This window comes from Daphnia carinata, chromosome 3 (genome assembly GCF_022539665.2).
Source record: "Daphnia carinata strain CSIRO-1 chromosome 3, CSIRO_AGI_Dcar_HiC_V3, whole genome shotgun sequence".
NCBI lineage: Eukaryota > Metazoa > Arthropoda > Branchiopoda > Diplostraca > Daphniidae > Daphnia > Daphnia carinata.
This window is the reverse complement of record NC_081333.1, coordinates 9,807,505-9,819,665: the sequence shown is the minus strand read 5'-3', so window position 1 is coordinate 9,819,665 and position 12,161 is coordinate 9,807,505. Positions and strand designations below refer to the sequence as shown.

The 12,161-nt window shown below is 43.2% G+C and overlaps 1 protein-coding gene across 8 annotated transcripts in view; it reads left to right on the top strand.

Annotated features, from left to right (window-relative positions):
• The window catches only part of LOC130685458 (pleckstrin homology domain-containing family G member 5-like), a 123,549-nt gene that overhangs the window by 63,365 nt on the left and 48,023 nt on the right, over positions 1-12,161 (top strand). For 6 of the 8 annotated variants that reach the window (XM_059494412.1, XM_059494415.1, XM_059494417.1 and 3 more), the window contains 7 exons: positions 219-297; positions 10,290-10,583; positions 10,750-10,844; positions 10,958-11,097; positions 11,395-11,477; positions 11,619-11,837; positions 11,960-12,078. In XM_059494412.1, the coding sequence (XP_059350395.1) occupies positions 219-297; positions 10,290-10,583; positions 10,750-10,844; positions 10,958-11,097; positions 11,395-11,477; positions 11,619-11,837; positions 11,960-12,078 (1,029 nt within the window). The remainder of the gene's footprint in view (positions 1-218; positions 298-10,289; positions 10,584-10,749; positions 10,845-10,957; positions 11,098-11,394; positions 11,478-11,618; positions 11,838-11,959; positions 12,079-12,161) is intronic. The other 2 variants (XM_059494413.1, XM_059494418.1) reach the window with 1 other exon arrangement.

The following is a 12,161-nucleotide window of genomic DNA, read 5'->3' as shown; positions in this document are numbered from 1 at the left end:
CTTTTCAATCCCAGTGCCGGCCATCGCCGCCATTAATCTTCTTTCATCCTTTGGCGTCACGCCGTTCTCGTTGTGTTATGATGTGAATAACGATAGTGCATTTTCGTGTTGTTGTTTGACGCACTGTTAACTTCGCTGTTCGATATACTTACGTTTTTTTTCTCTCTTCTTTGTTTTTTTCTTGTGTTTTTTTTTACAAATGTGTTTTGCCTTTTCAGTGACAGTCCGAAACGACCGGAGCAGCGACGAGTCACCAAACTCAAACGGAGGAAAGCTTATTACCGCCACAAGAAAGATGTAAGTCGCACAAATTCACTTTGTTATTGTCCTTATTTAGTTACGTTTTGTCGAATGGGGAAACGCCTTTTGCACGTCGCAGGGTTCTGCGGTGACAGGACAACGAAATAACAGAAAGATGATTTGCTCATTTGCTTGCTGTTCTCTTAAATTTATGTATTTGCGAGAAGTGTCTGGTTTTTAAGTAAAGCGGGAATGGTTGCGTGGATGGCAGGCCAGATGAATGAATGTACCGACCTCATTATCATACTTGGCGTAGTATTGAACTGACGCCGAGGCGGCTTTAATTTTAATGAGCTGTTTTACCTTGGACAAAGGGAAGGTGGGTATTCCTACAAGCGGCGCTTCTGTCGGCAGACGACGGAGAGAAACAAGTCATTAGTGCCCTCCTTCTCATTTCTCCTTTCGGCTGGTCGTTTTGACTTTGCAATCTACACGGCAGAAAATTTACGTTTACAAATATTTTAAAATAGCCGAGATTGAAAATTTTGCTCGTGCAGCTGGCCGCTAGATGGCTTTCTGTGGATACTAGCAAACGAAGGTTGTAAGTTCCTCGCCACCAATATCGACGGCGGCTACAAGATCCATTTCTTTAGTACAAGTTACGAGGAAATAAAAAAATCGGATGATGGCAGAAGTAACGTTATGTAAGACTGAACCCCGTGACCCAAAGTTACGGTACAATATTGTGGCATCGTTCAATTACCGGTCGGGTCGACCTAACCCCAAACAGTAGATGCGCCAAAATTCATTTTTTAACGACGTTAAACTTAAAAATACGACTAATGAATGCTTTTAATAGCTGCTATTCCCTTGGTTTTTGAATTGCGACGTTCCGTTCTCGAACATATCGTCATCCTCTTTTAGTTTACGCCTACGAGAAAGAACATAACAATTCGCTTCAACTGATGTAGGCTACATCTTCCGACCTATTTTCACTTCTGGTCGTGTTATTTGGTTTTGGTTTCATTGTTCTACTTCATCATCTCAAGGGCTCGTCTGGTCTCTACGTCTATAGTCAACAAGTCAGTCGTGATGGGCCCATTGGCGCCGAGTTGCGCTTCGTCCGCCCTGTTTTGCGTTGGTTGCCGAATTGACGGCCTTGTTTTTTCGGTTTGCCGCCACCCTCGTCAGTGTCTAAATCAAGTCGCGTGCGAAGGAGTATGTTTTTTCAGACAAACACTTCGATAGACACTGCTGGAAAGCGACAAACGCGGCCCAACACAACCAGCAGGAAAACAGTGGGCGACGTCAACTCTGTGCGTCATAGTGTTAATGGAAGCGAAAACATTGTATGCCATCTTTCAAACTGCACAGTCTGGTTTCGACGTCACAAGGAAATGGCTTTAAAAAGTGCGAAAAAAACAAAACAACAACGTAAAAAACAAGAGGACCGATTTGATAGATTTATTCATACGTACCATTTAACCCACATCTCAGTACGTTCTTCTTCTCAGTTGAAAATTGAGTTCGTGAAGATAAAGGAAAAGCAGATGGTGGAGCTTACGTTCTATATGGTCCTCCAGGCTAGTCATGCGCCCTTTTTTTTTTTTTTTTGATCCCGTCCATGTCAGGCAGTCACGCAGTCCCCGTTCGATATAGGCCGTCATGGATAGAGTTCTTTTTTTTTTTTTTTTTTATTACATTCTTCGTTTTCTCTTTTAACTTTTGCCGTTGTATTTTAAATCCTGCTTGCCGCTCTACAGGAGTCACAGAAAGAAAAAAATAAATTTTAGTCGCCAAGAAAGAAAGAGATACCACTCGTCTGGGGAGACAAAATAAAAAACAAAAGGGCCAACTTAAAAAAATTGGCGTCGATGTGAATCCAACATACTCCTCCTCCGCCGCCGTCCGGAATGTGAACCCACTTATTTGAGGCGCTTTCTGGTTGATTGTGTTATTTTTGGAGTTTCTTGTGGATTATTTCCCCCCGAGCTACATACCCTTAGCTCAATTCCACTTTCATTAGTAGTACATAGCGACCGCGCTGCGATTCTTTAATAGAATAGGTAGACCGCAGAGCTGATCAGACAAGCTTTTAATACCTTCGACTGCTTAAGAAAATGCATTATAAAAAAACTTTCAGTGCGGGAAATATTTTCGTTCTTTTTTTTTTTCTTTCTTTTTAATTTGTCGTCTTCACATCGCCAACATAGCGGCATTTTATGACGTTCGCACCGCGTAAAGTGTTGCCAACATTTTTTCATTTTGTTTCTAATTGGCAGCTACTGCCAAAAGATAAAAGCAATGGCTTACACAACGTCGTCACAGACTAGGCAACCGCAAGTAGAAAAGGGAACAACCTGCGGATAATAACAAAAACTGTTCGGATAGAGTAAGAGATATGCAAATTGATTATTGGTGACGATGATGACATTCAACACGTTTGTACATGAAGGGTTAAAAGAGGGCGACAAATAAACCGGAACAAATAGATCCAAACGAATGTGAAATTTGTGCATCTTTGAAAGGCAGAGTGTTATTGATTTTTATCAAGAAAAGATACGTAAATGAAATACGTAAAAAACTTGTCGCGGCGACTCGGTCGTGTTTAAAGCGATTCAATCATGCGCGTCTTTCCAACATGTTACAAATCAAATGAAATGTAAATAAACCAAGTTCAAATAGAATTTGGGACAAGGAGAATGACGTTTCGTTTTGGCGCTCGTCCGACCATAGTGATGGAAGCAAACCCGCCGACGGAAGGAAACATGGCCAGCCAGGAAAGTAACGTAATATTGCCAGGCCAAAGAGTATAGAACTACTGTATATCTATTACCCGTCAGATTTTGTCAACTTTTCAAAGAGGTTTAGTGGGTCAACTCTTCGGCGCCGGCGCACGGGTAGCATTGGGAACGAAAATTCTTTGTCCGACAGTTCTCTGTTGTTTGCGTCCACTTCCAGCAAATGCGGATAAGATGAGTATAACCTTACTGTCAACTACTGATCACATCAACCGTTCGCAAGTGGGGAAAAAAAGAGAGGTTCAAAAGGAGAGCGGTTTCGACAGAAACCACGTCTGGCATCTCAGTAAAAAGCAGTTAGATTGCTGAGTAAGGCAGAAAGAGGGGTGGTAGGTTAGCGCAAGAGGTTCAGTGGGTCGCGCTTCGAGCCATACCGTCCCGTTGCCTTGCGTTTTTTTTTATCGTTCACGACCTCAACCAATTTGGTGCGCTCAGTACTGAGCGGCAGTTCTACTAGAACGGACGTGCTACTCTCTGTCAGTTATCTAGCGCTACTCTCTTTCGTTTTACTTCGAGTAGAACATTGATAGAATAATGGCCTACAGCAGCAGAGTGGGCGACGCAGTTGTCTTTGAGTGTGCGGCAGCAATTTTGTGATTAAAAATCAGTGCTGGGTACCATTTTATTCAAAGTGTATTTGCTCGCCCTTTTGCGTGTTCTCCTTCATCACCTGCGTGGATTTGTGTTACTTATTCATCTAAATCGTGAACCCTTTTCGTTCCATTCTTCGTAAAAAGATTGGCTCCAAAATCTTAGAGAGAATGTACTATTTATATCCGATAATTTGCCGATACTTTGCCAAGATTAGTGGAGAAGAGACCTTTGATAAACGACGAGTATAGCCTTTTTAATGAAAGAGAAAAGAAGCTGGTAACTGTAGAGCCCGTTAGTCTCTTCGCCGCCCTGCGGGATGAGCTTTAAAGAAAAACATTTTCCGGTCGATTCGTGGATCGGGTTAAAAGCAAGTCAGCGGCGGTCGTGTTGTTTTTTCTTTCCCGGTCCTCATCATCTCCGTCACTTGTTGTAGCCAATCGAAGTCGGCCGTTTTAGGGCATAACATCGACCAATATCCTTTCCTCCTTTTTTTTCGGAATTCAAGTCCTTCTGAACGTCGACCATGTTTTTTCTTCACTTTTTATTTTTGCTTCATCTTACCGACCCTTCAGTTCCACGAGCACTCGCCCTACTACTTCTCCGGTCGCGCTCGCTTTAGTGTTTAGTTCCCGGTGACGACGACGCCTTTTATTCCGTCACTTCGACGTCAATTGAAAGAAGAAGAAGAAGAAGAAGAAAAAAAGACATCGAAGGGCAGGAAGGCAGTAGAAGAAAGAAAGAAGCCCTTCTTAATGGGACATGGAATGGATTGGATAGAATCGCATGGGCCGAACGGATGTTGGCGACAGTGTTAATCACGGGCATCGGTCCAGACTGTGAACTGTGGCGTGCCAATGAAGAACCATAGTTGACGTTCATCTGCCATTTTCTGCAAATGACTGCGCTTGCATTCTGCCACATTTCGAGCGACTTAATGGGAACGAAAGCGAGAAAATCAGCTTTATTGTGCATCGCGGCGTACAGTTCGACGGTCCGTTCGTGCGTGATTGTCCGTTGATGAGACACGGTCTGTGAGCAGATCAATCCCCGTCGAGCATTGGCGGGTGTAAGTGTTGAAAAGTAGCCACGGTGGCGTCTTGTGCAGGCGGTCATGCACTCATCATCAGCAGCAAGTTGGCGAGTAAATCTGGCAACGAAAAGGGTAAAGTGATTGGAGCGGAAAAGGCGAAACAGAAAGCTAAAAGAGAACCTGGAATAAAGTAGGCCGTGGGCCAGTGCTAGGACCTTCTAACGCAATACAAAGATATCGCTGGAACGATCGATTGAAACAGTATCGATCCCAGTCGCCTTCTGCCGTGTTTTATTCCAGCTCGCCCATTTTTCACTCTGCTTTTATTTCCATTTTATTTGATTCTTGAAGTCGTATCGAGTGTGTCGGGGAGGCGGAGAAGTTGTTAACTGGGGCAAAGTGGAGTGTGGGTCTTTTTTTTTCTTTCTTATTGCCCCCATCATGGGCAGCGAAAAGATGCGCACCGACACCAAATTGACGATCGGTTTACGTAGACTGACACCCGAACTCTTGCTACCGACGGATGCGTCTCCTGTGCCGAACTTGGTGACCACTCGATCGGTTAGCCAACCTAAACTGCACGAGCCACAGCAACAGCAAAAAGCGCACCAGACGCAGCATCACACGGACGATTTCCTACACTCGACCATGAAGTTGTTCCTACTGGTCACGCCTCCGGCCGCTCGGATGCAGGTAGCGTGTCCATTATTGGCGTTCCCCACAATCAATGCATCCGTCTGCGCTCCAGTAGTTCGTGGAAGAACGCGATTAATATCTGCCAATTGTCATTTTGTTTTTAGAGATATCGTCATCAGCTGACCATCCAAATAATGAAAGATAAAGGAGAAATCGTAAAAGGGGAAACACTTCGAATTAGACGTGAATTAGAATGGGAGCTTGAAAATCAATGAAAAATGCAGGAATGACTCGAATATCATTAACATGTAGCCAATGCGTGAATTCTTTTTTTCCCTCCGGGGAAGTTTCCTTATGAACATAGCCAAACTACGACCGGTAAGGCCTTGCATATGTTAATGCGGTGACATTTCCGCTTCATTGCAAAGCAGACGATTGCTTCTGTTGCAACCGTCCTGCCTCCAGTCTCGCTTTTTGACTTCTTATTTCTCAGCTGTCTCTGTTTTCATCATTCATTGCCCATCACTCCCTTATCCGCCTCCATCGTTCCTATCTTTTCGAAATGGATGGCAAGCCTCTCCGGTCGAAACTCGTTCACATCGAGTGTTTATCAAATGCGGAGATATCCCGTTTCTTTGCATTACTCTCGTCGGAAGGAGGATTTTCTGTCTTTTCTCTTAATGTCATATTTCCAAATAAAGAATCCTGATATACGGGTACGTACATACCTTGTTATGTTCTTAGTCCATGGGGTTATGCGAACAGCCGTCACGTAGGAGCTTCTGACTGTATTACATGCCGGCTGAGTAATATGCATTTAGGTAATTTGGCTAGCTTTTGGAAGGAAATCTGTCGATCTTATTGGCAATGAGCCCACAAATTTAGGGTTCTCTGTTAGCAGGATTATCGAAGTTGGGTCGAGGCTATTCTACCGCAATGTTCTTTCCACGTTCACTCATTTGTAGAGAATCGCGCGTGACTGGTGGTGAATGTAACGAAATGATCAGAGAGAACAAAAAAAGAAAGCCAAACTCAGATAGATGAGGAACACAAAAAAAAAATGGAAACTAAATGAGATACCAACTGGAACTAGTAGCATGCGCGCAATTCTATCCAAGTACATGGTCACTAATGAAGATGAATCGGCAAACCGAGGCTACCAGCAAAACTACAAGGGTGGTGACATACCTTCATGGCATGTTCCAAGATGATTCCCTATCTAAGCGCATCATCTTTCTGAATTTTTTTTTTTGCCTCATCGGAGCGGCTAATGACAAACCATCCTTCTGTTTTTTTGGCCTTAATTCCTTCTCTTCTTCTCCCAATGCGTGAATCTCCATTGAAGATTATATCCCGTTCTGCTGACGGCCATCTACATGAGCGTTTTGCACGTCTCAAATGATTAGGAAAAAAAGGGATGTGGGATTCTCGAATGAATTGGCTAATAAAAAAAAAACACTAACTCTGACGATCTATAACTGACGTTAAAGTTATGCAATCCATCCCGTATGTTGTTCGGGTATGTTTGCTGAGAAACTGATACGTGTAAATGTTGAAAATGTAAAAAAAAAAAAACTTCTAATGTAGTATGACTATCGAAAAAAGCCTCAATAGTGAGCTCGTTAGGATTCTCAGTAGCATCACATTGGCGAGTTAGAAAAAGGAAACTAAAAAGCAAAGAAAACAAAAATGAGGCAGCTTGAATCTTTTTTGTTTCTCCAGACTTTTGCGACGTAGTGGACGGAAATGGAGAAGGCTGTGACAGCAAATGTTTTTGGTTTATCAAAATATGTATTGCATGTACCAAATATTAGCTTTGTGAAGAGCACATCTATCATGCGTATCCATTGAATGTATTCAAAAAGGCTGTAGGGAGAACAACGACAACGAACGACCGCAAAGGCAAAACGGACGATCCGTTTGCTTATCGAGCCACTCTGTTTTTGCATTCTCGTACGATGTCAAACGTAACAACCGCCCGTCTGGTCAGCCACTCTTTTCCATGCGACAGCATCCATTTTGATTTGAATTATTGTAAGGCACAGTACTTGACATATGCAAGTGACAGCGATGGAATATTGCATTTTGGAGAGCATATACCAGAGCTACAATGTTGAATCCCATTACCACCATTACACATTTGTACCATTTCTACTGAATCGAAGGTCCCGTCCATGCTCGTCCTTCTTGTTAATGAGACACAGAATAGACCGAAGCCAGCGGCAAGGCTTCCAGTTGGTTATAGAACGCACTGCCTGTTTGGGTGTTTGATACTTAGCAGGATAAAAAAAAAAGAAGGTGTCGGGGAGAGAAAGGGAGGGGGGCTTAAATTACTACCATTATTATCCAAAGAGAAAATATGGCGTCGATATTGGCCAAGAACATTGTTAGCGTCCTGATGAAGACCTTTTCATACATGGACAGCCTTTATTTCAATGCCAGCAGGGCTCCAAGCCGGTAAATGAAATAGCAAAAGTTAAAGAATTCGAGGACAGGGTGAGAAGGAGGTTGAAGCTATATTGGGCGTTGAAGTAGGAAACGGAAGTTTGTCTAATCTAGAGTTGCATTCTAACGGTGCTTCGCTGTTTCTGTCACATCCACTAAATGAAAAGCGTGAATTTAAAAACATGAAAATTGATTTTCTTTTCTTTTTTTCTTTTCTTTTTTTTAATGTAATGCTACAATTCTTGCCTCACCGCGTTTTAAAATACCCTTTCCAGCCTTGATTTTCTTCTCGTTTTTAGTAATTAAATTTGTTATCTTATTGGAATCTAATGCGAGTGGATTCTGTTCTAATCTTGGCCAGTACGCCATAATTACGATTATCAGTATTTTAGTTATCTGTAACATTTCCTCACCCGTTTCCGCCCATCTTTTGTGCGAAAGCAAAAAGCGCCTATCAGACCATTCCGCGAATTCCGCCGGCCCTTTTGTCGTACATTGAAGCACAAAGACGGCCACTCTAGAATAGATGAACCCTGGAAACTAGCGAGCATTTAATATACATTCTCACCATTATTGACTGTTTGACACTCGACAGTAAGTTGAGTACAAAAATGCAGATAAATTTCAGAATAAGTTGACCTGACAGCCTCTAACTTTCGCTGCCATTATTGATCACTGTTTTAGTAAGTATTGCGCTTACGTGCACGTACTAAGGCTATAACCCTATTTCCTACTTCTCCGAACTGGTACCCCACCTTCTCCGTTTCCACGTTAGGCCATTTGAAACACGGATTCTATACCCTGAAATCCCAACCATGACGTACTAGTAAATGCAACCCAAGAGCGGACTTCTTTTGTTGCGAATCAATGCAAACAGATATGAGGAAGATAATGGGCCAATGACGTATTTTACGTGGAGAATCATCAGTAGTGACTGCGTTGTTGTTTTCAGTTTGACCGTTGTCTCTCGCTGCCATGACCTCCAGACACAAGTTCCATCAATTCGGGGACGCCAAAGGATTTGCCAGTTTCCCAAGAGAACCAACTGCAGAGAACGGCGCAAACTGTTTATCGCAATATTGGTAAATCACGCGGCAGACAAGCTAAAGAGCTTTGCTCCTTCGCTTTGTGTGTTCGCATAAATGCGCATAAATCCACGGTGAATATGGAACAATTGTCCTGGCCTTTACGTCAATGTTGGCTAGGAAAAAAGATTGTGGAAGGCGATCCAGCGCCGACCATCCGTCTGTTTGCGTAGTAACGGGTTGTTTGTTGTCTGTTCGCGGAGGTAATGTGTATTTGTAAAAGGAGTGTTCGGATGATGATGGACGATTGGGCGCTAGAAAAAGGCTGCTCTTGTCTGTATGGACATCCACTCTAATCCAATATCTTTTGCCGTCGATGAGATTTTATGGTGGGCGCAGAAGTTAGACAAGTAGGCGTGATCGTCATGATGCTTTGGCGCCTGTTCGTCTTCCTTATTTGATTGTTTCGTGACGTACCTGGGTATAGTGCGCCAATCGAGTTTTGATCTATCGAGTTATCCCTCCCCTACTCGTAAAGTTTGTTCTACGTTTGTATCCATATCTGTTTGTAAACAAAGTCTAGTTCACGGGACAAGCCAAAATACCGTCGAATGGGTTTAAACTATACTTTCACAGTTCTCCCCTCTTTTTTTCACGGGTTACGCAATTTTGTGATATTTATAGCAGCGTAACATTTGTCTCTCTTTCGCTGATGGCTGATGGTTTCTTCTTCCACCTACTTAAAAAAAAAAATAAATGTTTAAACGTCGGTTATACGCATCATCAGACCGAACGAATTAACAATCAATTCACATTCGTGTAGATTTATCTCTGATTTGACTAGGGAAAAGGGAAAGAGACAGTCTAGATTTGGTTTCCTCGTCCCCCTAGTTCTGCATCCGTGTTCGCTATCTTTACCTACGTCAATGTCTACTGTTGTTTCCGTTTCTTTGAGCCAACAGAGGGAGACAAAAGTTTAAAAAAAGAGAAAAGGAACGAGAATAGAAACGAGTAGCTCCCTGAAATGTCGATACAATAATGGAAGCGGATTTCCCCTTTTCATGTATTTAATTCACTTTCCATAGATTTTTCCGCTTTGCACCGCATTCGACCGGTGATCTACTTTTTCTACCATTTTCTCGGCTTTATCGATTGACGGACGCAAGAGCCAATAGAATCTCGTAGCGGAAGGAATCGTCTTTTCTTTTTGATTTCTTTTTCTCATTTTTGTTTCGCTTGTCTTCTTCTCTTACTCCTTTCTGCCTGCTTCGTTTTCATTTGTTCACTAATAGCTCGACCGGAATGAATTGGACATGGTTTCAAGATCTTCCTTTTAGCTCTACCCTATTACTATTTGGCTACCATTTCCAATCGATTTTAATGTAATGATTGTTCGAATCCCAGCTATATAGTTACTGTAGCTTTGCCATGCTTTTTTCTACTTCACCATCAACATTTTTAACGAACAGCGTTTTTCTATTTTTTTTTTTTTTTTTTTTTTTGATGGAATACATGCAGGGCCGTTCGAAGAGTTTGACACACATAGACACCTTGGATCCGGGCATGTTGGTGTCGCGAGAAAACTCCGGGGACTGCCGCTCTGAGCCGGATTCGACGATGCAATTGGCCGGCGGCTCGCAGGACAGATTGGCCGTGCCGGCGATGGCGGCTCCGATTCTCTCCAGTCCCATCACCACCTCCGTTGTGGCGTTGACTAGCCCCACACCTATCAGCTCTTCTGCATCAACTACAGAGGAACACAGCTCTTCCGATCCAGCCGTGAGACGGAGGCGATTGTCTAATCTTTACAAAGTAACTTCATCCACCCCTTTCATTGTTTATTTTATTCAAATCCTTGTATAATGTGCCTTCTTTAGAGAGTTTCATAAGTTGTATTCGTTACAAGAGCCACTCCAGCCCGTGTCGCTTTTCTTATTTCGTTTTTCCCTTTTTGTTTGTTTCCCGTTTTACAAAACAGATCACGAGTTCCGAGTACTTCAGCGTCAGTTTTGACTGTTTGGAAGAACCCGGACAGGAGGAATTCGTAGCCGCCTCCAAAGGAACGAGTTTAAGGTAGGTTGACGCCAGACGTTCAAAAAAAATTCAAAAGAGTTCTATTAATATCGATTTAAAATGCAATTTTCCCATTCCGTTTGTTTCTACCTGCATTGTCAATGAACAAACAGGGAGGCGCTCGCCGCCGTCTGCATGCGTCGCGGAGTTGATCTGTCAAACGTCAACGTCTATCTGGACTCGTCCAAAACACCACTGTCCTTGATAACGACCGAGACTTTCTGGCTGGGTGGTAAACACCTCAGGATCAAAGGTATCAAGTGAAAGCGGCTCCCGCAAGAATTTGAGATTAGGTTGCCTGTTCAACCATTGGGCTTTCCCATTCGATCAATAGACCAAAAGCCGGCGATAGTATTCCTAATTTTGATTTCCTGGATCCCTTTGACATAACTGTGTCACCGCCTATCTTTCGAGCACCCCTATTCATTCATTCGTCCTTCCTGAATCCATTCCCCAGTCTGAGCAAATGCGATTGTCTGAAAACAAGGCAACTCAAAGCTTACTTATTCACGTCTTTTTCTCTTTTACCGCGGTACCATTGCACTTTTAGCTAAAGATGGCGTCAAAAGTCCTGTGCGGAATGTGGTCTCCAAGCCTCTCTTACAACATCAATCTTCAAGGAAAAGTTCAGGAGTAAGTTCATTTTTCACCTCGCCACACTTGTCATTCTTTTCAGTTCAATTGATTGTTTCGGAGTTTACGCTTTGTGCCAAGTGTTTTTACATTGCGTAATGTTAGTGTGCTAGTATAGTAATCATTTGAATCGATCTGCAGAGCAATCGAAGTGGGAAGACGAGTCGGGCGCTTAGCGGAGCAACTAGTACCGAAGATCCGACGGCGATCGGAGCCGATTGTCCAACCCATCCTGTTTCCGGAAACCTGCCCATCAGCATGGCCAATCTAGCTAGTAGTGGCTCTCACGAGGGATCGCTCAAGGGCAAAGGCGCTAAAGCCACCACGCGATGGAGTGGTCTCTTCGGCTCGACATACAAGGTGGGAGGACATAAACAAGACTGTTATTTCTGGCTATTCCTGTTGCATTTCCATTATCATGTCCACATAGGGAACTTGAGTGTTATCATAATTGAACGTACGATCATGAATATATCTTTCAGGACACGAAAATGGACCTGCTGGCCGAACAGTTGAATGATTACAGCCGGCACGGCATACCGCGGTTACCTCATCTTCTTTCTTTCGAAGCCGACGAGGACACGGAAGAGGCGCTCTACAGGTAAGGGAAATTGTGCTAACATAACGTGATCAAATAAAAACGATGATAGTAGCTGAATTGATATTAATCATGACCTACTGCTT